The following is a 26,692-nucleotide window of genomic DNA, read 5'->3' as shown; positions in this document are numbered from 1 at the left end:
AGTGGTTCAGACCACGACTCAGCAGCTGCCATGCACCACTGCTCTGGTGGTGCCTCACACCCTAACGCATGTCTTCTGCAAAAGGAATTAGATTTGAGCACGTGGTAATAACTTGCTGAGAAATCTCTCTGGAGAACAGCAGTATGGGCATACTCACAGGGATTTGCACCGTCAGTTACAATCAGCATGCGTAGAGAACTCAAACTGACGTCTCTTTGGTCTCGATGGGCCATCATGGCCCAGTGCAAGTCTCGACACTTGACTAAAGCAACTTTTGCTGCAACCCAACACAAAAAAGAGGTATCAGAATAAATGAAAGTTTTCCATGAGTCATTTTCAATACACTCTAACACTACAGATGAGAAAACTCCAAGGCCATTGAGCCTGTAGTGATAGCAAACCCTAACACAGAACAGCATCTGCTGTTACATGCAGGCCACTTCCCACCACCTGAGCTGCTGCAGCCCCTTCTCCAAGATGCCAGGACCATCAGCACCGCTTGAACACCCCACTAAGGATTTGGGATCAATGGATCTCTCTGTGCTCAACTATTTTCTTTCTCTCATAAGCACTGATTTCAAGCACACAGGTTGTGAGGTCCCTATGAAGTTCTTTGCAGTTTGCTGATTAAGACTTTATGCACGTTTGGAACAAATTAGCAACTTAGTCTCTTTGATTTGTCACTGAAGAGCAAAAAGAGAGGCTCCAAAATATCTCAGATTTTAACGCTCTTCTCTCATTTATTCTGAAAGCTTCAAGCTTAAGTTGCAGAACATACAGTTACAGTTACCTTTGTGAGTATGAACTCTCTGCACCCATGACAGTGGGCAGGTTTTCATCACAGAATAGGGCACGCTGATAGTATGCAATTTGTTCATTACATTCTGAAAAGCAGAAAAAGGACTTTTAAGAAAATGTTCACAAAACGAATTACAAAGCAGAAGTCGCCCTCAGCTCCCAAGCCCTCTCCATACTGCAAAGCCACATAAATTTACTGATGATGCTTCTACACTTCCTGCCAGATGCACAATTCTCTGGAGAGAGAAAGGTATGACTGACTTAACAGCCAGTGGTCCCTAAACCATCTCCTCAAATGTCAGTAAAGTTATGAATGCTCTAGAAAGTCTTTACAGGCTCAACTCACCGTGAGAATGCCGTGCCACAACCCTGCATCCTTCTTAAAATCCAAAACATTCACTATTGTTTCACCTGGAAAGAGAAAGTTGTAGTTTAGAAGTAAGATGTGCCTGGACAGCTGTTATTCATGCTCAAATCTGCATGCATTCAGATCTGTCATTTCACACTGTCAGATCTGCTCCAAGAGCAGCAAAGCAAGTGCAGAGCCTTGTTTGTCTGATTATACATTCTACTACTCAGAATTCCTTGTTATGCAAAGAAGGCAACCAAACATCAATTTAACAGAAGAAACACATCCCAGAAAGTTGTAAGAAAACCACATTTCAGCATTTAATGGACATCAGTGGAACAGAAAGGGTCTTAACCTCCTTATGCATGAGCAGCAGCAGAAGAGAGTAGAGAATATCATTCAGGCGCTGACTCCCAGAAGCAGTGGAAATCAAAAGTGATGAAGTGATGGCTTTCAAAAGACCTACTCTGCATTTTAAAGTACTATGACATACAGCTCTAAAAATAACGTTGCAGTCAATGGATGTACAGATTTGCTTCCCTCTCTCCCCCCTCAGCACTTCTTTGATGTTTCTCTGACTTCACCTACCTTCAGAATAGTTGCAGGCCTGAGACAAAGCTTGGCAGTGAGACAGCATTGCAATCCGAGACACTGTGACACCCATAACACTGCCCTCTTTGCTGGTCTTGTACTACAGAAAGAAAAAAAGGTCATGGTGGGACTCTGGGCTCTATACACAAAGGAAATTAAAAGAGAGTCCATCTTAAATGAAATTTTGCTCCTCTAAAGCTCCACAAAAAAATAATCCTTTCCTGTAGGGAAGTACAAGCAATGTTCACCACAGAAAAAACAGTGATTTAGGTATCAAATGCTCAGATTAGATTCAGATTAGGTCCAGAGATGAAGACAGCAATTTAACGTATTCATGCTCATCTCTTTACTACTGCTTCTCAGAACATCTCCTTCTGTGTCCATAAGAGAACTGAAAAATCAATTTGTTAATTTAGAATAGCCAAATTACTGTTACTACTTAAATCACTGCAATTCCTAGGAGATGCCTTACTGGGGCCTCCTACGAACGAAAATAAACTCTGCTGTTAAGAAGAGAAAATTCAAAACGCTGTTGGCTTAAGCAGTTCCAGAAATCTGTGCTATCGGTACAGGAAGTACACTTCTCAGCCTGGCTGACTCAACTACCAGCTTTCTGGAAAAGGAAGAGTGTTTTCCAATTCATTTTGAGCAGTGCTCAAAGGCCACAAAAAATATTCACAACTAAAATACACTTCACTGCAGGTCGTATACAGTGAGGTTTGTTTCAGTGACTAGAAACTGAGAAGTTTACGGTTGTGAGGTGAAATTATTCTGCCTCTGCTGAGTAGAACATTAAATTCAGCTCACAGAAACTACTTTCTATTCCCCATTCACTCCTTACCTCAATATATGCTGGCTCAGTTCCTGCAGCTGAGATGTTGGGCTGCCAGTCCTTAGGAGATTTAGAGAGGTATTTTGAATCTGTCACAACCCATTTCAATCTAGGCCAACCTAGAGCCAAAATTAAAGTGGAGCATTAATAACAGTTTACTTAGTGACAGATTTATATTGTGCAAGAATACACAAAAACACATCATTTATCCAAGTTTAGTTATGCAAACACAGTAACAATCCAATCCAAGCTGGTAGCCAGAAGGCATTTCTCATCAGGGAGTTCAGTGGGCAGCAAGGCACTTCCTCTACTCAGGAAAGATCCCTGCAGTATTCCTAAATATAGATTGTTCCATCATTAATAAAACTGCTTCTGAATCTGCCAAACGTCACTGAAGGGATACGAGGACAAACCACGGCTTGTACTCCCAGATCAACACAGTCGTTCTGTTAGATACATCAAATCAATCTATGCCATACACACAAAGCCCACAACAGTAAGAGAAGCTCTTGGGAAAATTGTTCACTTTAAGCCCTGAAAATGCATTCAGACTTCTGACAACTAATTTCAAACAGTTCTGCTATAGCAAAAGTACAATCAGAAGTGACGACATAACCCATCTAACCTTTAAACTGAACAATTTCTCCATTTTGGGTTTTTGGAAGCCCTTTTAGACAGACTTCAGTGGTGAGGGCCAAAGCAATACCACAGCTTCCCAGAAGAAAACCAATCTGCTGACCACCAGCATCCTGAGGAAAGAGAGGAAGAGGGGGAGGAGTCATTCCTGTTCAAAGATGACATTAGTCAGCTTTTCCCTTACCAAATTCTAAAGACTGGTAATGCTCTGGAAATCTGCCGTTATTCTTGGTTTCCTCTTACTAAATTCTTTACTTTTAGACAGTTTTTGATATAAAGTAATATGGCAACATAGTGAAAGTCTGGCAAGGGTAAAGAAAATGCTTTTGTTGAGTATTCACAAAATACTTCACATCTTCAACCTCCAGCAAAAATAAAAAAAACTGGCACATGTGAAGCAAGGCTCGAAATGAGACCCCATCGCATCAGTCAGAAGGCAGATACACAATATTACCTGCACCAAAGGCATCACTTGCAGTAATAGTCGCCAGTGCTACTGTTGTCCAAACTACAGCACTGAGGCAAATGGACCATTTGCAGCTGCTCAGCACAGCTCTCTGGTCAATATATTTTTCCATGTTTTTGAAGTCCTACTGCATGTTCCTAACGGCCTCGCAGGTTGTGTTAATAGAGAGCGGCTGAGGCAGCTGCTCTGTGCTGCGAAACGTTTTCAGAGGCTGGTGATCTGACTTGGTTTTCATCCCACATCTGCCTATTACTCCTCTAAGTTCCATCAACGTTACCTTTCTGGTAAGAGGTACCTCTATAGGCACTGGTATCACTTCTGCAAGGAGACAGCCGTAAAATGCCACCATAAACATGACTGGGTCATTGTTTGGATACACAAGGGCTACCTGCAATTCACAAAAAGGTTTCGTTAGTTGAAATATGAGGAAAAAAAAAATACAAAGTTCAGATCTGTAGTAACTAAAAGTCAGAAGACTATTTTTTTTCATTTTAAGAGAGCAATTTTCATGGGGTTTCTTCAAGCACTGTTCCACATATCTGTACATGCACTTACTCCAAGCAATCACATCAGCATTCCCATATTCCACACACATACGAAGAGGCACACAGTCAAAACAGAGTTCTAAAACTGTATTTCTCCCAGCTGCGATGCTCTCCCTTAGATGTACTGCAAGGTCCAGAGCCAAAAAGGAGGAGCCAGGAGGACTGAAAAGTCACAAAAGCATCTTTCCCCAACAGCCTGCTCCTGGGATAAGTGCCTTGCTATTAGGAGAACAAAATTTTGGTCTCTGTTGTAAGTTACAGGTCCCCAAAACTCTCTGTGCTTCACAGGGAAAACCAGACAGGCCCAAACTCATTACCCTATCTCCAGGTTTTAACACAGGTTCATTTTTGGTCCCCAGTTTGTTAAGCAGCGTGTAGGCCAGCTTGAGACTTCTGCTCCACAGTTTGCCTAGAACACAAAGGAGAGAGACTTGCACAACTCTAAATCAATCCAGCATACAAGAAAATACTTCAATTCCTGACTGCTTTAACCATCCACAGTCACCTCCTCTGTTTCACTTACGCTGCTTTGTCTACAAAGCTCCACAAAACAGGAAGATGTTTGCAGTCAGACTAACACCAACAATCCTGTGCCCTATCTGCTTCTATGGAACAGCTCAGCAATGGAAGCCAGGGCTCAACTCACCGTATGTGAGGGTATAAACCGGTTTCCCTGTAACATCCAGTGCTGTCAGACAGGGGCATTTAGCCTGTGTGGTTCCCCAGCGCTGCAGTGCTGCTTCTAAGGCAGGGGGCCAGTTACAAACAACTCCCAGTGGTTCTCCTTTCACAGGCGTCATCTGGCGTCCTTCTGGCTTGGGCTGATTTGGATCAGGCTGTGGAACTGAAGGAAATTCAACAATGTTTCCAATACACCTTGCACTATTTGTTCTGGAGCAGTTAATTCCACAAGACACGTTGAGAACAAATGCCTTTTCCTTATAGCTTTCAGGTTTAACCACCCCGTGACACTTCTCTAGGAAGCCCTGCACACAGCAAAATACCTCTGCCTTCTCCTAAAATGCCATTTTATTTTCATGTATTCGGTACAATAGTGAGGAAGGTACCACAGAAATGGATAAAAGAAAAGCTTAGAAAATAAGGTTGTAATGAAATAACCAGTGAAGACAATTGATTTTGGAAATCGAAGTGGAGAAGCCTAAGCAGAGGAAGAGTCTTTAAGCATTTAAATAGTTTTTGTTAGTACATTTAGTTATTGTAAGAAGTCAGCATGGTGGAGGCCCCACAAAACTCAGCAGTACAGTGTGTTATTTCATTTTTTCTTTTAATCAGACTCTTCATGAACACAGTGCAAATAGTAAATCTATCCGAGTCAACATCAAAAAAAAGGCATAAATAAGTACAGGACTGCGTGCATCAAAAATGATTCACAAAAACATTGAGTGCTATTACCTTCCACAATTTCTTCAAAGTCGTCCACAAAGAATTCTTTCAGAGGTGGCCTCTTAGGCCTTTTCAAGGTGTTCAACAACTGTTGAATCTTTGTGGAGACTCTGCTACTCACAGGAACACCTGAAGGGAAAGAATTTGTCTAATAAAGTGTGCATCACCTCTATAAATGCAATGACCTACCTTCTTCCACTGCAGGATACTTCTCTTGATGTGTCCACTCATTCAACTATTGTTCCATCATTAAAACTTGTGCCAAGCAGGATGACACTAATAAGTGTAATATCAATTATAATTAACCCAGCGGTGAGGAAATGCTAGGAATAAAAACTCATTCTTAAGGCATTTTTACTCCATTCTGAAGTCTGATCTCCCCCATTTCCTCTGACAAGCTGCACTCAGTGTAAACCATTGGCTACATGCACCTGCGCACAGCACTGATCAACTGCAGTGGAAGAATCGCCAGCAGAGGAGGGGCACAATGAGACCAGAGATATTAATGCCACCCCTCCACCCAAAGGTTTGTGCCAAACAGCTTACAGTGACTATTATCAGCACCATGAGATCTTAATTAGAGCTTAAAGTTATGCACTTTCATTCATCTTACCTGCCATTCTCAGGACTCCAGGACAATAACTTTAGCTAACAGTTTACCCATGCATTTCTACTGCTTTGTAGAAAAAAAAGTCTGCTATTTCTGCCATAATTTTCTCCAGTTCAGTTAAAAGCAGGTGACCACTATAGCACACAACCACTTCTAACTTGTGAAATGCTTAAAGGGGACAAATGTAATCATGTGTTTTGTTCTCCCAACTCAAGCCCTTCCTTAAGGCCATTGTGACACCTGTGTGCTCTGAAAGGTTCCATACCATCGGCAGTGTCCATCAGACTGGACCGATTGGATCCCTTGTGCATGCCCTTCACGATCCCCGAAGGAGGAAGGTCAATTGCTGCTGGGCGCGTGGAGGAAGAGGAGGTAGTTGCTGTGACATCTGGGGGGACTGAGAAATTTTCTAAAAATTAAAAAAAAAAAAAAAAAAAAGGAGATAATTGAGGTGACAATTAAGATATACCTCTTCTTATCAGATGGAAAAAGCAAAGCATTAATTACCTGCTGCCAACCAGCTTAAAAATAATTCAATGGGTTGCATTTATAAGGTCTCTTAGTAACACTAAACATGTTGCTTCCTAAATATTAAGCAACTCTGGGAAGCATATGTTATCTATTCCAGAAAACAGAAAACAAAGGCACAAGATGAGTGGTTTTATCCACATCAGAAAAGCTGCTTGGTAAAATATTTAGATAATTTGTTTTTGGTCACAAACCTTCAAAATCAACCTTATCTCTTGACATTCAGTACTGTTAAAAAAAAAAAGTTTGAAATCCAAGTGATGTCTGAAATATTCAGAACTCCAGAACAAAAACCTGCATCACCTCTCCTGTAATGTCTCTTACTAGAACTCTACTATGTAATTTTCGTTTTGGCCAGTAAAGCTCTCTAAAACCAAACAAGCAGCAGTCTATTGACTGCAGAACATCAAACAACCACATCAGGCTTACATTTCTTCCAGCTCAGTGGCTGCACAGTGCAAGCCTGCGAGCTGTGAGCTGGGTCTGTCTTTTGCTTTAAGTTGCAAGACACTGTTCTGCTTTCCAGATGAGTTTGTAAGCTTCAAAACTGCAGTAACTGCGTATTTCAGTAACTCATCAACTTCTTCAGTAAGCAGTTTTCGCTTACATGGGATTTTTCTTTATACAACACCATAGGCTCAATTATCTGATAGGGCACAAATGTTCTATTCTAGCTTAATAGAAGTAGCAACTGTTGCTTCTGAAGGGGAATAAAAACAAATCTTGAAACTGCACATGAGCTTACAAAGATACAGTCTGAAGGAATTCAGCAAGGCTTCTGCAACCGATTCTCTGCTCCTCTCTCTAAGAAAGAACTGCATACCTTTGGAGATATGGTGGCAAGAAATATTTCTCGTGCGCTGAACTTCTAAGCTCACTGGGAAGGATTCAGATTTTATACAACTTCAAATATTTGCAGGGCTTTTTATCTTTCTCCCCACAGAGCTGCACCAAGTTGTGTATATCAGAATTCCCATTCTTTTGAATTAGGATGAATGTGGCGTCAATGCAGCAAAAAAACCAGATGCTTTCCTGCATCAACTTCTAATTTCATCAGACAGCAGTTATTCTATAGATAAAAAGCTAGATTACCTTAATTCATTACAGAAGTTAATGTGGCTTTCTGCATTCCCCAACTAAGAAGAGCCTCTGTGCTTCATAAGCAGATTCACTACTTTGACTACATTTTACAGGCATCTCCCCCATTCTGCCACTTCAGAAGACAACTTGCATTGCAGCAAAGAAACAAACAAATGAAAAACAACACAGGGGAAAACAAAAGAGAAACAAAAATTCCAGCACTTCTAGGCACTGCTTGCCCCAAACCAGTTAAGCAAAAGCAGAGAGCACACAACAAACAGACATTTCCTAAGATGCAGTAGTATCCTTAACAGCAGATAAAGAAACATACACAGAGCAAAAACAAACTGCAATTTCATACAGAAGCATCAGCAGCAAGGAGCACCTCAGAGCCTCAAAAAACTGAGCCTGGGGTATCCAGATCTGTAGGTTTATGCTCCATCTTCTCAACACCACAACGCTGATTATTTCTCAGACTAGTCAGGAAAGATCTACGCTACATCTTACTTCACTGCAGCCATTTTCTCTGAATGACATGCTCCGCTGTTCTCCTATTTGGCTGCTCTGCTGTTTGTGGGGTTCTTTTTCTGTTTGTTTGTTTTTCTCCTGATACAACACAAACAATAAAGCATTCGGAATGTTAAAATATAGCATTTCCCCCACTCACTAGGCAAAGACACTGCCCATGTCCTGTAAGCAGGGCACAGGTGTCAAATGCTATTTGCACATGGCAGCTCTGCGCACGCAGTACCTTCAACTAGCTGTAAACGTAAGCGACGCTGTGTACAGAACCAAAGTCATGCCCACTGTCAGTGCCCTCATCACACCACAGAACCTCTCCTACTTCAGGAACCTCCTACTCCCCACTTCCCCTTTTTGCCACCAACCCAGTATTCTGAAACTGCTACAGAGGAAAAAAAGTTGTGATTCTATCAAGTTTCACCAGAACTGAACTCTCGTTCCAAATTCCCCTTACACAATGGACAACTCCAGCTTTATACATACAGTCTGAACTTGAAGCAATTTTTCTGTTCGTACCCATCTCCTACCTATTCGAGTATTGGCAAATACATCAGCTAGTGACCCACTGGTCCCTTTGCCTTCTCCATGGGAAAGTGTAGAGGATGCTGATGAAGATGTGGATGACCCCTGAATAGATCGGTTGATCCAAGACTCAGCATTCTGTAAGCTCTGATGCAATGCAGCAGAAAGAGCAGCTTGACGCCTTAGCGACCCCTCATCCTCGGATGCGGAAGACGTGTCTGTGTGGAAGCAGAAAAGAAACTCCAGCTGCTTAGGGAAAAGCACATTGCACTGAACATGCTCTCCTTGCAAGTCACATATCAATGGCACAGGCACGTAATATGAAGATCTTTTTTCACAGGCTGTGTCAAAAAAAGTTAAATAGGCCAAAACAAAGTTAAAGCAGCAGACATATCCAATGTGAATACATTTACTCCTGGTGTTCTGCCCTTGTTTACTGCATGTAAAAGACACAACACAGGCAAGTATCCTTGTGGGTTCTCCGTGTTTCATTCTGTCTCATTACTTTCCCATTCATATTCTGTTATCAGATGCTGCATTGCCTAACCCTGGTAGTTCTGAAATGGAAAGTGAGGGCTCAGTATCTCTGTTGAAGTGAAAATTCACGCAACAAAGCAGAATGCAGGCACTGGGAAACAAATGTGCCAAGGCCACATGCAGAAAATGCTTTTGTCTGCTATTTTAAATGGGTCCCTTTCAATGGCAGAAAACAAAACAAGACAAAACAAAAAAAGGGGGAGGGGGAGAAAAACCACAAAAGGAACCACATCCTGCATTTCTATGCAAACAGATATTTTGTTGTCCTAAAGTTGCAAAATAATAACCTACCATGAGTAAAACACTCATTACTTGACACATTAAGCTGCCCAGTGCTATGTACAAACACTTACCTGTTCTTCACAGTGATTATCTGCTGGAGGAAAAATCTGATTCCAGCTGATGCTAAGTGAATGCTAACCTTTATTTGTGTGGTGCCCACAGCTCAGAATTTGCTGCCGTACAGGACAAGCTAGTATAAAGCTGAGACCTGGACAGACACCAGGAAAAGGCACCCGAAAGAAATGAAGATAAAAGGAGGTAAAAGAACAGTTATGAGTGAAGAGGGCTAACAGTGCAGCTTCATGTCAATTCCTAATTATGAGGGCTTTTACTGAAATAGATGCGGGGGAAGCAAAAGAAGCCTCAGTACAGAAGGCCAGCTCAGTTCCTGCCAACCTCAGTTCCTTGTTTCTTTAAAAGCTCCCAGAAGAGGACTCATTTTCTCTGTCCCAGCGGCAGCTCCATGAAAACAGCTGCTCAAAAGTAGCAACAGCCCTACAGGAGTAGCAGCTACCCACAAAGGTGCAGAAGATCTTGTATATTTTGAAAGCTGCAACCTCTTAATTTTGGAAACTGTTACAAATGCATACCTTAACATCCACACAGACAGTCACACTGTGAGAACCTAACCTGGGGGAGTGCAGGCGTCAGCTGGAGACTGAACAAAAGTAGATCGCCTTTTTGTGGGCATGGGGAGGGCCATTTTCTGTTCTTTGTGTTTTGCCAGTGCTGCTTGAACTGCTTCCGTGTGGATATCTGCAAAATGGAAGTTAATGTGCTCAATTTTGCAACAGTAGAGGAGAAAAAACACACAAGGCTTACATATGCTCAACTACTGCTTGCCTTCCACACACACGCAACCCCCATTTTACTGCCCAAACGACTACATATTGCCATCTCATGAGGAGCCCTCCTAGAGTAGATCTGCACAGCAGTCATCAATTCCACAAGTAAATTATTGTCGGCCACTTCACCAAACCTGGTTACCAACAGACAAGGTTAAAATAGGCTTTTCGTTCTGCGAACAACTGGTATTGGAGAGCTGCATTCAAGCCAGAAAATCAAGAAGGCAAAGAGTTATCTGTATCTTCTATTCTGCACTTCAGCTGCTACAGTCCCACATGTCTGATGTTCCTTCACAGAGAACCAAGGCAGTGTTTTCGGTCAGGGGACCATTAGCCTTCACTGGCAGGAACCCCAGGTGATGGGGATCTGCCCTTACCAGATCGGTAGCGTTCATCTCTGGCTCCCCCTGAGCGGCCTCGGTGAAATTTGGATGATGATGAGGAGGGAGCTGGGGCTGGAGCTGCAGATGGAGTGGGTGTCTGAGTTCTGGATTCCTTCTGTAGAGCTGGATCAACCCCTGGGAAGACAGTTCAGAATTAGCAGCGTGATGGGTGGTACGGTTACAGATGCCAGTTTTTAGAGATCATTCTCATTCACAACACTTTTAGGCACTGCTGTTAAGGGCACGGTGAGGAAAGGGCTCTGACTGATGCACTACAAGTTAAGCTTCAGTTGCAAAAATACGTAGAAAAATCCATTCAGAAGCTGCTTGTTAGCCAGCACCGCACTGATCAGCGTGCCTTACTGAAGGAAAACCAGTAATGCACCAGCAGTGGCAAGAGCCTTTGCTGCTCACATAACCAAACCAGTGCAGGGGCAACTTCCAGCATGTGCCAAGAACTGAGTGGCTTCAACACCACAAAAAAATTTGTTTTCCCATGAATACAGTGAATCTGATAAGAAATTACTGCTTTACATAATTCTCCAAGGCACGTCAGCAATGGTTGCTACTGAATTTTAATTTTAGAATCCATGCCTCAGTGGGAATTTCTTGAAGACTAAAACCAAAGGTCACAGAGCTGCAATTACCGTGAGGCTGTCACCTGAAGTCACGCAAGAAAAGAGCAATTGTGTCACTAAATATGCACTGCTTCTGAATTCTCACAAACTACCAAAGGATTAGAGAAATGAAGAGGAAACCACAAGTGCTGGGTTCCAATTCCAGTTACACCACTTTCTTAGTGTGTGGTTTTACGTAAACAACTCAAAGCAAGCACCTCCAGTTCAGGGTACTTATAATACCAGCAAATCACACCCAACTTGCTGCAGAAACCTTCAGCCATCTCCTACACCTTCCAACATCCTAAAGAGCAGAATATTTATTTGTTACATTGAAAGCTGTTATTTTTTCAGCATCATTCATCCAAAACTTGAAGCAAGATCAGTAAGCCAAAGCTTTAAAATTGACAGCTTAATATATCCTAAATCCTAATTCATCAGATAGCCTCCTTATAGTTTGCATAGCACCAAGCATGTTAAATTTGCATAGGCACAGACTGCATGTGATCCAAATGAAGTTAATTATCTCTTTGAATACCAAAGGGAGCTCATCTAGGATTCAAGCAGCAGTAGAGAACTGCCCCTGATTGGGCCATTCTTATCCTCATCATAAAGGAAAGTTTTATTTTGATCCAAAGGCAACACAGCTTCACAGACAACAAAGAGAAGCGTCACTTTCTGATATTTCATCACTTACAAAGCTGAGTACCCACTAGATGTCAGCAGCACATTTAGCACTATTTGTAATAAATTACTGAATTCATAGTCAGTTCTTTCTTCTGAGCCTTGCAGAACCACCTTATCCACCCTGCAGGGCACTGCCAGGCAAACACAACACTCCCTCTATGCTGGGATCGCATTTGTCGGTGAGCAGCACTGCACACCAAGTGCCTCGTTTGAACACCTTGAAGCCACTTAACAACTCAGGAGCCCAATAAAGCACGTGAGCACACATCAGGAGCAGTGTGTTTAGCTGCAGCAGATCACGAGTGCTTATAAGAAAGCAACACAGGTGAGCTGAGCCCTACAGGTGAGAGGCGACGGCCCACCGCTCCCTTCACAGCAATGCTGCCACAGCTGCAGCTTCTCCTGGCAATGCTGCAAGCTGCAGAGATGAGAGAAGTAATTGGAGGCTTGTTTCTGAAGGATGTGATGGATTTTTAATTGACGTTGGTTTTTTTAGCAGAACTGGATGTTTTCTGATCTGGCAGTTTGCTGAAGGTGGACGATCGGTGATTTTGGCAATTCTTATAATAAAAATATTTTTAGACTAAAAGAATCAGTAAAAGCACCATACATGATCAAGAAGGAGAAACACTCATGTGAGCAACAAGGGCAGAAGGGCTCATTCATCTGACAAACTGCAGCAAACCTGTTATTCTGCTGTTCTGCATACAGCTCTGCACAGAGCATTTGTGTGGGATATTCCTTATACCACAACTTTCCAAATAAAAACCGTGTAAATAACAAACACAAAGAGCTGAGGTTTGCAAACCCCGAGCAGCACTCCCAGAATCATCCCTGCTCTCTCCCTGTGCTGAGAACTCATCATGCTGTGAAGATTTCAGACACTGAGATGGATCTCAGCACTGCCCCGTGCGAGACATGATGGGAGCAATCACATCTCCCATTGATTTAGTCCTGGAAACGATTTCGAAGATGGACAAATTGCTTTCCAAGAGCCAAGTGCTAAGCTTTATTTGTAACTGTGATAGCCCTCAGACTTCAGCAGGAATGATTCCCCATGTGTGGCAGCTGCAAGTCAGATCTTGTAAGAGGGTGAAACTCTTCCAACAGCACTAAGCTGCAGCGCGTGTGCGTGATGTACAGGTTTAGGCAAAGCTGTTCTATCACTGGTTGTTACCATTCCACTTCAGCTCCTGCCTGAAATAATGCAGTGCTGAACGAGGGGAAAAAACAAAGGAAAAAAGAGGAAACATGGAAAGCAGAGTTGTGTCGGGTTATGGGGACAGGACACGCATGGCAGCCACGCGCAAAGCACAGCAGAAACACTTCATTTCCAAAGAAATTAAGGAGTAAAATAACAAAGCTGTAATGTTTCCACCTATCCATGAATAACAAAAATGAACAAAGGAACAAAATAGACATAAACTACAAAAATTCAGAGATCAAACTGTACCAGCTTTGAACGTTATCAGTTTCCCCAGTTTCCAACACCCTTCCCTCATGCACTGGGACACAAAACACACCCAGCTGTGCTCAGCCCTCTGTTCAGTACACACTCCATATTCCCTTCTAAATGTAGTCATTTTTAAAAGTTTGTTTCTTTCTTGATGAGAAGAGAAAAAGGGGCAAGATCACAGAACTCCAGCAGCTAAAAAGAAAGGTCTGACAGTGAGTCGGGGCTAATGAATATAATTTCCTTTACACATTAGCAGAGGAACAGAATTATCTTAAATAGCAAGAAAACGTACTCTGCCAAAAGTCTCTGTGCAAGGGCTGCTAATTTTGGCACGAGGCACTCCTGCATCCGCACTGATTGAGCTAAAAAGCCCTAAGTGCTTTTCCAGGTTTGCAGCAACTGATCCGGGCAGGAGCTGCTCCCCAAGGCAGAAGTCTGCCTGCAGCCCACAGCAAAGGCTCCTTCCAAGAGGCAGTGAGTAACTGTGCCACCTCCAGGTGCCACAACAGTTCACCCAACAAGCATTTCACAAAGAAACAGCGCTGCGTTACGTCTTTTTGGTTGTCACACATGACTGAGAGTTCCTCCAAAGTACCAGCTTTATCTCAGCAAAAGCAATACCTCCCTGCAGCCTCCCATTTAGCTACAGCTAAACTCATTAAGATACTAACACCAAGGTGACAGCAGGGTGGCATTCGGTTTTGGAGAAGGTTGGTCAGCAGCATGACGTGAAACAAGCAACACTGAAATCTGCTGCATTACTCACCCTGCAGAACCTGGAGCACTGCTCAGAATTCCTCCTCCAAAGCCTTTTTGTGCAGCAGCTGGCAGGAAACAGGAGTAACGACCAGGAATGCTATCTCCATCGCTTCAGTACGTTCCACTTACAAAAATGGATGTTGCACCAGCAAAACACATATCTTTAGGTAATCAACACTGTTGCCTTAACTCAAAAATAAGGAGGCAAGTTCCCAGAGGCAATGGGAATGGAGCACAGGTTTAGCAATCAGAATCTCCCAAATTACAATTCTGACATGCCCTGGCATGTCACTCCACCTTCCTTCATCTCCTTTCACATCTACGCAACGGAGACAATACAAGAGCTTTGAGAAGTGCAACGTGCTAAATGCCAGGAGTACATTTTTCTGTTGTTGTTGGGAGCTAAATTAATTTTCCGCTCGTTAAAGGGTGACCTGATTCTGTATCCCTCACGCATGACTTCAACGGCATTTTTACAACTGGAGATTCCCAGACACAGAGGCATCTGGCTACAGGATACATAAAGAGCTGAGGGCTGAGCCAGAGCAGCAGTCAAAACGCGATCTTAATTGCTGTCCTCCTATCAACCCGCGTCTCTTCCTAAACTTTGGCTCATTCTGCAGACTTGCAAAGCACAGCAACTAAAATAGCAGGGCCACAGTCTTGTCTTTTTTTTCTTTTTTTCCCTCTCCTCTTAATTAAACAAGATTTTATGAAACAAACCAAATGTGCACGAAGTGATGGGTGTGATGGGCACATCCTGCAGGCAGACGAAAAGTAGTTTGAAGAGCTTCAGCCTCCACTGGGCTCCATGAAAGCCAATCTGCCAAGAAGGCACCTGAACACTGGAGAGGAGCTTGGATGGCTCAAGATCTGCTGGTACACACACTGGACTGAGACTGCAAGACGTGCTTGACAAACACCAACTTACAGAGACCATAAAGAGGGGTTAGTCAAGTGCATTAGTTTTGGGTTTCCTTAAATAACAGAAACAGATTTGATACTGAGGTAGTGATTGTGCACGCTGAGACCTCAGAGATTCCTATCACATCCGTGGTTCAGGGAGGAGTCTTCACTCAGGGTGCTGCCTGCAACAATCTGAAGGCTAAAAAACAACTTGTGCTTGCCTTGCTGCCTTCAGTCCATCAGAATACACTGCTTTTGTACATAAACACCCACTGCAGCAGCCAGTCTCACGCAGCAGATACAGCAACAGCTCTTGTTGAATATGCAAACAAAATGCAGCTGGGAAACACCTGGGATGGAGCAGCCCAGCAACCCAGGCACCAAGCGGTTTGGAGCTGCAGAGTCCAGGTGCTACCACACAACAGCTGAAGAGCTGTTTTGTATTGCTCAAGCATTCGTCTGAACTGCTGCAATTTCCTCAGAAAACCCATACAAACTTTCCCCGGTGGAAGCAGTGCTGATTGTCAATAAATGCACTTTTAGCCTTTGCTTTTTTCTTTTCTTGGCAGTGGCTCAGTCTCAGTAAATTACAGTAACTCCAGTCACGGCTGCCTATCATAGCCATTCACTCCCCACACTGCTAAGAGCCAGACGGATTAGTTTTGAATGGTTAAGCATATCAGAAGCACAATTATTTTGGGTAAGCAACCCCATAATAATTACTGGACATATTTTCAGCCTTGTCCTTCAGTTTAAAGCTATGTATCATTACCCTGCTGTGAGTCAGACCTATAGCTGAGGATCTCTGATCCAAAAGAAACAGATGTAAACAAAGTATGTGAATTCAGCAGTAAAATAAACCAACACAAAACTAAAATGCTGATGTTTCTCTTACAGGGAATTAAGATGGCTGAAAGAAAGGCACAACATGTACCAACTCTGCAGTCAATCTGTTTGCAAATTTTCAAGAATGATTTGTGAGGACCTCACACTTTATGACTGATTCAAAGCCCTGATTTCTCTGCAGACAAGGGAGCAGGAAGTGATTTACACACAACAGAGGTAACAACAGGGTGCAGATGGCACCCCACAAAGCCCCAACAAACAGCGGAACCGGCAGGAATCCCTGGAGCTCTGGATGAGCCAGGGAACTAAAGGCACTGCCCATGCTTTCCTGGCAGCCATGCAAACTGCACAAGTGTAATTATTAGACAGCTAAGGAAACGCAAATCTAAACAGAATGGCTCAGAGGAGGACAATGAAACGTCAGGGCTGCGCTCCACAGCCATTTCATGGATCCCTTTCATGTCAAGGCTATGCAAAAGCATTACAACAGCCCCAAGAAGCACCTACCTTGTGTTTGAGGGACATACGGAGCCAGGAGCTTTGCTCTCTTCTTCTCATAACCCTTTTGTGTGATGTCTCCTAAAATCAAGAAGAGAAAGATTACTTGTTACTTAAAACAAACAGAATGCTGAGGATGTGGTCGAGTTTCATTCGCTTTTCTTTTCAGTGATACAAAAGTTTCACCTGAACATGCCAATGCATTCACCAAAGGAAATCTGAAACCAAATCCATGTGAGTACATTATGATTTCAAAGTCTTTATAGTACAGTTCCCATAGTTTCCCTTGGGATCACAGATATACACAACGCACTATTTAAATGCAATAATTTGAATCAGAACAGCTATCTAAATCAAATATCAAAGCCATGAAAACCTAAAAAGGAAAACTCAGAGTGCATGAGAATATTGTGTGACCGCAAAGCCAACTTGGCTATGGCTGTACAAAGCCATTCCCAAACAACAGGGCAAAGTGCATGTTCAGAGCCTGGTCCTAAAGTAATCAAATTGAGCAAATAAAAGCGAGCCCACTGCAGGAAGGAACATCATTCAGAGCACCTACAGAGTGAGGTAAGGATGAACAGAGCCAACTTCAAGACTACTGCTCTGGAAGCACGCGGTGTGATGCAGAAAATCAGACTTATTTGCTTTGGTTTGATATTCAGTGAAAGCAAGCTGCTGTTTGTTTTTTAACTTGTTGATAGCTGTAATTCCATCGTTTGCCTGCTAGCAGAATGATGCAGAAGATAGGAGCTTGAGCTCCACAGAAGCAAAAACTCTAGAGGAGAAGTATTAGTAAACTTTTCCCTTTAAAAAAAAAAAAAAAAAAAACAAAACCCTAATCTGTCTGATCCTGGAGATGTACCATCTGGCTGCTGTCTTTTGTTTTAATTTCTCACATTACATCAGAACCACAAGAAAGAAGGAAACCTTGAAGGATTAAAACAAAAAGCCCTGCAGCATTTCAAGCCTTCTCTTAGCCTGACCCGCACTTATAACCTCATCTCTCTCAGGGCTCAAAGACTGGAAGCGATCAAATACACAGCAATAAGAAAACAGAGTTATTTGGTTGTCCTTACTCAAGCTGAAGTACAGCCCAAATTCGTGTCACAGCAAGAAACAGTGATGGTGAGCAGCAGGCTGCTTTGCCATGAGCCTGATTAGCACAGGGCTGCAGAGCATTAGGCACTGATCAGCAATGGCTGCTGCTCCTCAGCTCAGCTCAGCTCAGCTGGACAGGAGGGTCACATCAGAAAGGTTTAGGCTGAAAGCCCCCCAGCATGGCTGATGGAGCACAGCTCAGTGGCTGTTCTGGTGATGAAGGTGATTCTGCAGTACTGAAATGCTTGAAGAGGGAACGGAGTGAGCTCCTTTTCCTGGACAGTCAGATCTCCATCATTCAACACCTACAGCAAGGGCTGAAATGGATAAAGGCACTGCTTGGCAGAGGGTGTGCACTTGCACACGCAACTTTATCTCACTTCTTTTACTGAGCTTGAGTCAGGCCCCAACAAGTCCAAGCTAATCCAGCAATAGAAAATTAGAATGTCCATGAAGCACTGAAATGCCAAGCAAAGCATTAATTTTAATGCTTGATTGCAATGTACAGCTCAGTCCAATTAATCCAGCTCATAAGAAAGGTATGCTGCTCGTGTTAGAAAACTTCACCTTCAGAAAAGCCCCACACAGAGCATGCACCAAAGGGTAATATTTCCACTGAGCACATAAGCTACATCTACAAACTGATCCGTGCTTTGCTTCTCTGTTCTGGGAGCTGCTCCAACTCCCTGCACTGCCTCCTTTGGGTGGCCAACAGAGCAGGGGGGAACAACCACATCAGGAAAAACAAACCTGCATGGGAAGGGGAGGGACTTCCCTTGGAAGCCAACCCACAGATCTGTTTGTAGTCTGTTATTTTGCGATTAATTTCTCCCCAACACTTAATTGGACTCTTGACATTGGTGGTTACAAGGTGTATGTAATGAAACGTCTGCCACAGAAAGCTGTTGGAATTACTCAGGAATACCAGGGCACTGCAAACAGATCCCAGTGCTCTGTTTAAGCACTGACAGCATCACATTCTGTTTCACGTACTGGGCAGCAAAGAATTCTTTCCAATCGCTTCTTCCATGCTAATATCCCACCAGCAAAACAAACCCAGCATCACAGGAATGCAAGCCCTATGGGTCACAGACCTGCACTTGGAAATTTGAAATGGAGTTGAAATACTATTGAAGAACACAAGGAAACCCAGGTCAAAACATTCTGTGCAACCTTAACTACCACATGATCGCTATCGCTTGAAAGGATTCACAGAGCACGAACAAATAGAGAAAAAATTCTCTGCTATTTGGCAAGAGCAGGAAAGAAGCTACAAGGAGTCAAACCCAGGCAAAATCGAGATGAGAAATTCCTGGGACTTCCCTGCAGCATCGCAGCTCTGCTCTGCTGAACTTCCACGTACAGCCTGTAAACAAACACAGAAACAAACACACACACAAACCACCAGCAGGACGCAGGCAGCAAGACTCAGGAAAAATAAGGTTGTGTGCAGCTACGGGTGATGGGTATGAGATCATCTTAATAAAGCCAAGGTCTGGTTACCACAACCACAAGAGCTATGGCAGAGCCGACACCACAAGGAAGGAAACAAATGTCCTTCCAAGTGCTGCACAAGTGGAACGAACGCAGTGTGATCTCTCTGGTCCCACACAGCCACATTTGGTATCAATTCACTGAGACAGAAATCAAAGACCCACCGAGAGAAAATTCTCTTCCATGCTCTCTCCTCTCTGCTGCTCCACAGGAAATGGACATGGCTAGATGGCGGATTTCCTCACAGAAAATCATAAATTACAGCAACAGGAAGAGAACAAAGACAACGGGGCTGCAATCTCCAGAGCCATTCACTCCTGCTCTATAAACCTGGTAAATCTCCATCAACCCCGCTTCCATCAATTCAATGTTTCGTGACATTTGATGCGTTAAATTCTCCCAGATAGCTAACAAACAACCCAAGAAGAATATCCCCTCTCTGCACAGATGCAAAAGCATTAGCAAAGCAAGGAGAGCTGACAATGTAGCGTTAAAACGGTGCCAGCGTTTGTTCATCCCTAGGAAAGAAGTCACAAACAAAACCACTTCAGCTGAGGCATTCCTCTGGCCCTCTCCCAGCTACAACTGTTTCTGCTCAGTTGTGGGCTATATTTATCCATAGTCTAAGCCATGGCCATGCCTCCACATGCTGAGGAGGCCCTGCTGAGGAAAAGGAATTCTTGTCAAAAGAAAGCAGAGTTTCAGCTTCATTTACGATTCCCACATCGCAACCTTTCCCGGTGTCTCAAAAGCCAACGCTTCCCCACGCTGCCTTCAGCCCAACTTCAGCAAATCCTATTCACCTCCTCACCCTGAAGGCCTCGGCTCTGGTAACCTACAGCCATGGGTCACCAGAACGGGCTGAAGCACAGCCACAGCCCCTCCATTGCTGTGACCCATCCCATCAGCCTCACACACGCCGTTCCCCTCTCACAGCTTCTTCCATCCCAACCGAAGCTCCAGCATGCAGAGGATAACTCATCCCCATGTGAGAAGGTTCCTCCTGTGCTGCCACAGCTCAGTTTTCCTGCTCGTGTGCACAGCGTTTGGTGAACCAGAAACAGGACAGGTTCCTCTATTGCACTGCTTCAGCCATTCCTCCCCTTGCTGCCTATTCCCATACCGCCCCCCTCCTCCAATGCTTCCTTTCTGACAGTTTCACAAGAAGTTAAAAATATTCTACTTTTCAAGACACAGCAGGTCTTGCAAACACATCAGGGATGCCATTCCTTGGAGTCAGAGTGGGAAATGACTCGATTTATGGCTCACAGAAACAACGAAGTAATGGAGCGGCCGCTTTTCACTGCTTGGAATACCAGGAGAAGGGTCCCGAGTCCATGATGAAATCCAGGAGGATTGTTTGTGATTAAACATATCTCATTTAAGGGAATTCCCTAAGAAAACGCCAAAATGGAGCCTGAGATTCCCTCCTCACAGAGTTCATCCTCATCATATGCATCCAACCCGTGTTTTCCAACTGTTCAGAACTGAGAAGTGAAGCCCGAGTTCCAGGCTTCCGCAGGGCAGCAGGACGCCCGGCCAGCCCCAACCACCAGCCCAGAGCTGCACCTATATTCAAATCCTGCAACAGAGGAGCTGAAAACTTCAGGAGCCTCACCGCCTTGTGACGCCAGGCTGCTTTTTAGCAATTAGCGCTGATGATCTGCTCTAAAGAGCGGTGCTCAATCAGTGTAAGGTGGTAACACCAGCTAATCCTGCTATGCTCTGACAATGCTCCTCTTTCAACATCCACGCTCCCCTTCCCCCATGGAATGAGAACACTGAATCATTTACTGTCTAACAAAACCATAATTACTCCACTGGAGAAATTAAGGAAAATGATCACGTAGCACACAGCATCTCTCCAACAAAGCCTCCAAACACTCGACTGTATCAAGCAGAAGATTCAAATTCGAAATGAGCGTGTATGCATTTGAAAAAGTGTTTGTATGCTTTTAAAACAACAGCAGAAACACAGTTTGGATGTTTCTAGCAGCTGCTGCTAACAGAGAACCTTGACAATGCTTCCGGTTATGTTCATTAGCTCCAAAATACAGATACCTGCTCTGTTTACTCAACAGCAAACACCGTGACAAAATCATATGAAGAAAGGAAAGAATTACGTTATCACCTCTGCATCTGTACTTCAGGTCTTACTCACACAAGTGCTTCGTGGCTCTGCCTTTTTGCCCTCCTCCCCCCTCGGATCCCTGGGCACACGCCTCAGCCCGCATCTCCTGCAGCTCCATCACCTCTCACTTCCTCTGCACAAACACAAAAATCACTCCGATCGTTTTGGATTCCCTGTCCTCGTCCAGAAGCAGACACAAGTGGAGATGCTGAAACCCCAGAAGTGCAGCTGAAAGTCCAGAGTGTTCTTCTGCTGCACGCCACGTCCAGGTAAGGCCTTTCAAGCATCAGGTGGCATGCTTGAGAAATTCAAAATAAGGAAAAGTACGCACGTCAGCACTTCGGAGCATCTCAGCTACGGCCCAGGCAGAAAACAGCCATCGAACCAAAACGCACTTCAGGAACACATGCTGTTGCCACTCCTTCATTTATTCTCGAGTTAGAGCTCATCTTCCTTCCACTTGTGGACAACAGGGAACTCCTAGGCACGCCCTGCCACTGTTTTACCAGGGTTTGATGCTAGGACATTCCCAATCTCAAGCTGCAGCAGCCCAGGAGGCAACACTGGGACCTTTATTCCAAGGCCACGTGTCCAAACAGAGCGTACCTGCCAATCCCAACGCTCTCTGGCCATGAATTCACCAGTAAAACTATGCTTTGAGTTGAGTCAGTCCCCTCGCTTAGTCTCCTTCCAGGTGATGATGCAGATTCAGAGATCCCTTCCTCTTCTGCTGAAGGCATACATCAGGGTTCTTCCTTGAAAACAACACCAAGTTCTGCAAACTACACAGTCTCCCAGAAAAAAAAAGGAAAAAAAAAGGCAATGATTTCTTCGAAAGAAAGCAAGCCTTACTGGATCCATACAGCCCCCCAGAAGGAAAACTAACAGAACAGGTTTGTGCCTCGCACTTTCCCTTTAACTGCACCATTCTGTTCCCATTAAGAACATGAATAGGCGGCTGAAAAAAACAGCGAGTCTTACAAAGCTGTGTTTGTTGAGTGGGAGCATTACACTGCCATGGTTCAGCACTCCAAGTTTCACAGACAGATCAGCTCCACATTAATCCATACCCACTACAAGCCTACTTGGCTCCAGCGCCTCACAGACTCTGTTCCACACTCTTTTCACCAAACTATTATAATCTCGGCATTTATTTCTTCCAAGCAGTGCAGCTGAGGATGAGATTTCTGTGGCGTGGTTCGGCGGCAGCTCTGTGCCACTGTGTGCCTTAAGCCCTTTTAATTTGCTGCTGCTGTTTTACCTTTAGACAACAAACACAACTACTTCAGAAACTTCAGCGAAGGATCTCCGTCTTACAACAGCACTGCAGAGCTCCAGATGACCCAGTGTCCTCGTGTCACCCGTCTCGGCCCGTGTATTATGGGCTGTAATCTTAGATGCCATATGTGGTGCATCACCAACCTGGGTGAGCTGAGGACAGAGCTGAGTTGTCTTTGTGAGCAGGGGGTGGGCAACGGGAAGGAGGTGGCACCAGATCAGCTCCAGCTAAGAAGCCTTCCCTTTTCCCACAAAAAAAAAAGACACGTATGGAATCTCAGTGTGACCGCCGCTGAAAACAGCACTGTCCTGAGTTAGCAAAATGAGTTCAGGACGCTGAAAAATACTTGGAAGCTTCCCACTATAAATAAAAAAGCCTCTCATGTATGAGCTGCGGGGTTGTTGGTTCTTCTCCTTGGAGCAGACACAAGAACATTCCTACACGTTACATGCGCACGGTTTTCACAGCGTCAACGTGACCCCAGCGCTCTGGGCTTCGGTTCTTCCAAGGAGCTCCCCAGGTAAGTTGCTCAAATGAGCATGCAGCCAAACTAAGCCCTGCTTCTCATTCATCCGTATGCAAGAACTGCAAGGCAGAGATGCTTTCATTAGCTCAGACCTGCAGCAAAAGGATGTGTGATACACATGTGAATCAGCAACTGATGCACGGCCAACATCTTTACAACAGGTAAGTACAAACTCAAGGCCTTTAAACACAGCACTAAATCCTGTGAGCCCTATTAAAACTTGCTTGGTTCATAGCCTCTAACAAATATCTGCAAAATACAATTACTGAGGTCCATTTTAATACTAGCTATTACGTTGCAAAGTGCAGCCATATAAATTTTACATGTTACCAATAAAGCCAGCACACGCACACAAATAGCTTAATCCCATAAACCAGTAATAAATCTTGCATCTAACCCCATCCTGGGGAAAAAAATAACAATCTTTTCAATAACTGCAGCACGTCACGGGGGGAAAATACAATTTCCCTTCTGAGTCTCACACATGGCAGTAAACTACAGCTTTGTCACAAGTACCATTTCACAAAAATCTGTTCAAGTGAATTGCTTTCACCTATTCTGAACACAAAGTCCATCAGCAGAATTTGGGCTCGGGTGTTTGTTATTACATTTGTACTGCTCCTAGTGCTCCAAAACACTGCATTTAAACAAGGAGAAGCAGCAAGCACCACGTGCACGCATCTCTGAACTCACCATGCTCACAGTTACTTTACTGAGTAAAGAGCTGAGTAAAACAACTCACGATGCATTTTCCAACCCCAATGAAGCAGATCAGCCATGAAGCAGATCAGCCATGAGAAGGCAGAACACTCTTCTGACTAACCTGCTGATCACAGACCCCAGCAGAAATTCACATTTTTTTAACCCTTGCACAGCCCTGGCCCTCCACCACCAGACTGAAAACAAAAGTCTCCCAGGAAATGACTAAACTCTGCGCCAGAGCAGCAGCCCTGTGATTCAGCAGTTATTCACTGGGTGCATCATGGTCTTCCTGAAGGCAGAAACTGAGCTCCGGCAACAGTGAGCTTTGGTAACCTTCTCTTAGGAGTGATCCATCCAGCCCAACTAGAAAAGCTCACAAACTCTTCACCTATCCAAAACAGCACACTTTCTCCACAAGACAGGTTAGCATGGAAGGAATTTCCAAATCAAGCCTGTTTTCAACACACCAATACATGCAAGTATCCAAAGAGAACTCCTTATCTTGCTTCAAAATAATTAAGACTCATCTGGAAAGCCAATGAAACCAAACAGCTCCCAGCCTCAGGGGCTGCAGATCCTTCTTCATGGGGGTGTTTCCTCCTCTGCTCTCACACACAGAATCCTGACTTATTTCAGCAGCAGATGTGGCCACATCGAAACAGGGTGCCCAGGGAAGTGTGGCTGCCCCATCCCTGGAGGTGCTCAGGACCACAGATGGAGCCCTGGCGGCTGATGGAGGGGTGGGACAGCCCAGGGCAGGTGTGGGGCTGCAGGGGGCTGGAGGTCCTTCCAACCCAACCATCCTGTGGTTCTGTGATCTTTAAGGACACTTCCAATGCAAGCCATTCTATCATTCAATGGTCCAGTGACCTTTAAACACTCTTCTAACTCAACTCAGTCCCAGCCCGTTCGATGGTTCTGCGATCTTTAAGGACCCTTCCAATCACAGCCATCCTATGGTTCTATGAAAACCATCTGACTATTTTCACAGTGGACTCACCTGGGATAAGATTAAAATTGAAGTTTTACTTCTCCTGCAACACCCATCCCTTACCCTTTCAAGGCATACACATGGCAATACCTAATAATGCTCCTGAAGTAGGCTTTGATTTCTCTAACAAAAGCCAACTGCCACAGGTAACCCCGCTCCAGGTCTGACAACACCAACACCTTTGCAAGCCATCTGGAAAAGCAGTTTGGAGATGCAACCTGTTCCAGGCCATCTGTACCTCAGGTTACCCTTGTAATTAAATGCTAGATTCTTGAATGCCATGTCAGAACGGGAAAAGAAAGAAGTTAAGAGCAATTACTCCGCTATCTATTGATCAAACAGTGCTTCTGAACACAAAGTATTCAGGTATGGAAATGCAACTCTCATCTTTGAAACACAGTGTTAGCAGAGCAAGCTAGCATGCAGGCTGGCACGTCACACTGCAGTAGGGCACAATAATTATGTATTTCCAGATGGGAAAATGCTATTGCAAGTAACCGGATGAGCTCGATGATCATACATGTTGGAACACAGAAAGATATCTCAGTGAATAGCATCAGCACTTCAAAGGAGGACAAACCCCCAAACAAAGAATCTCAACAATGAGAATGAATTCAGCAAAACTAAAGAGATGAGACTTCTGTCACGATGTTCTCCCATGTGCCCCCTATCTTGATTCCCTCGAGGCAGTGGCACCAGGCGTGTGTTCATGAGGATGGCACTCCCACTCCACAGAAAAGGGCAGCTGAGGAAGTGATGGCTGCTGAAGACAGCAAAATGCTCTGTTTTTCCCAAACATTCAAATCTGAAACACACACACAGTCATTTTACAGCATTAACAAGTGCTTTCTCTCAGATTGTTGGTATTCAACACTATTAGTCACAGCAGTAGGATCCCACTACTTAACATCAAAGCAACAAAATTATTAATTTTTATCCAGCCTCAAATTATGGTGCAACACCAGTCATTTCACTTTCAGGAACTCCCACCAAATTCCAAAAGCATATTTGACAAAGAGATAGGAGGCACAGTCAGCGAACAGCTAATAAACAAATCACTCTTAGTTTTGCTTTTTCACTTCTTTTAAGCCTGCCTAGTGGGAATCCAGGCAAAGACATCAACAGTCATCTGTGCTTTGCCAAATATCCTTAAGCCTGCTTTGCACATGGCCATTCAGAATAACCCCATCAGAAACAGAGTCCCAGGAAAGCAGAGCTGTGCTCCAGCTGACAGCACGCCGTGCCAGGACTGCTGCTCTGTGCAGGGACGAGGCCGCCTGCGCCGCGCTGAAGAGTGCTCCCTGTTCAAGTTGGCTGCAAGCATGGGAAACCCAACCCAAAGAACAGAAGAAAATGCACTGGGCAGCATGGCACAGCAGCGGGCCTCAGCCCTGCGCTCAGTGCGGGCAGTGTTAAGCTTTCAGCTCTGTTTACATCAGCAAGCCTGGCTTCATGAGGAATTTCACTGCTAAGGAAACCGTGTTGGCATGTCACCAGCGAGCCTAAGAAAACCCATTATACTGTCAGCTGCAATGCTCTTTACAAGAAAGATCATGCAAGGAGCAACTTCTGTTCGGGCTCTTTTGGTGTGTGAGGAGTCAAAGCGTCTGCCTCAGAAGCACTTTGTTCAGATGCTGGATAGCAGGATGTGGAAAGATCCTCCCGTTGTGAGCGCCTTTAAGCAGTGTGGAAGATCCCAGTCCTGGGCAGCGCAGGGTCCTGCAGCACACAGCACACAGCACACAGCACACAGCACACAGCACACAGCA

General features: G+C 44.3%; 1 protein-coding gene across 4 annotated transcripts in view; it reads right to left on the bottom strand.

Moving 5' to 3' along the window:
- The window catches only part of DIP2B (disco interacting protein 2 homolog B), a 60,860-nt gene that overhangs the window by 16,960 nt on the left and 17,208 nt on the right, over nt 1–26,692 (bottom strand). The window contains exons 1-16 of one of the 4 annotated variants that reach the window (XM_042838274.1): nt 16,886–16,970; nt 16,709–16,780; nt 10,925–11,065; nt 10,333–10,458; nt 8,889–9,101; nt 6,497–6,640; nt 5,631–5,750; nt 4,864–5,061; nt 4,535–4,626; nt 3,950–4,060; nt 3,196–3,319; nt 2,580–2,689; nt 1,736–1,838; nt 1,145–1,209; nt 791–884; nt 158–277 (exon numbers count right to left, since the gene is read on the bottom strand). In XM_042838274.1, coding sequence (XP_042694208.1) covers nt 158–277; nt 791–884; nt 1,145–1,209; nt 1,736–1,838; nt 2,580–2,689; nt 3,196–3,319; nt 3,950–4,060; nt 4,535–4,626; nt 4,864–5,061; nt 5,631–5,750; nt 6,497–6,640; nt 8,889–9,101; nt 10,333–10,458; nt 10,925–11,065; nt 16,709–16,780; nt 16,886–16,943 — 1,891 coding nt within the window. In that variant the 5' untranslated portion in view covers nt 16,944–16,970. Of the gene's footprint in view, nt 1–157; nt 278–790; nt 885–1,144; nt 1,210–1,735; nt 1,839–2,579; nt 2,690–3,195; nt 3,320–3,949; nt 4,061–4,534; nt 4,627–4,863; nt 5,062–5,630; nt 5,751–6,496; nt 6,641–8,888; nt 9,102–10,332; nt 10,459–10,924; nt 11,066–16,708; nt 16,781–16,885; nt 16,971–26,692 lie in introns of those variants that run through there. The other 3 variants (XM_042838273.1, XM_042838272.1, XM_042838275.1) reach the window with 3 other exon arrangements.

The sequence above is a fragment of the Centrocercus urophasianus genome, unplaced genomic scaffold (assembly GCF_019232065.1).
Source record: "Centrocercus urophasianus isolate 14NV4802_14NV808 unplaced genomic scaffold, USGS_Curo_1.0 seq_75, whole genome shotgun sequence".
In the NCBI taxonomy this organism is placed as follows: domain Eukaryota; kingdom Metazoa; phylum Chordata; class Aves; order Galliformes; family Phasianidae; genus Centrocercus; species Centrocercus urophasianus.
The sequence above is the reverse complement of the archived record's forward strand: the minus strand, read 5'-3'. Positions and strand labels throughout refer to the sequence as shown.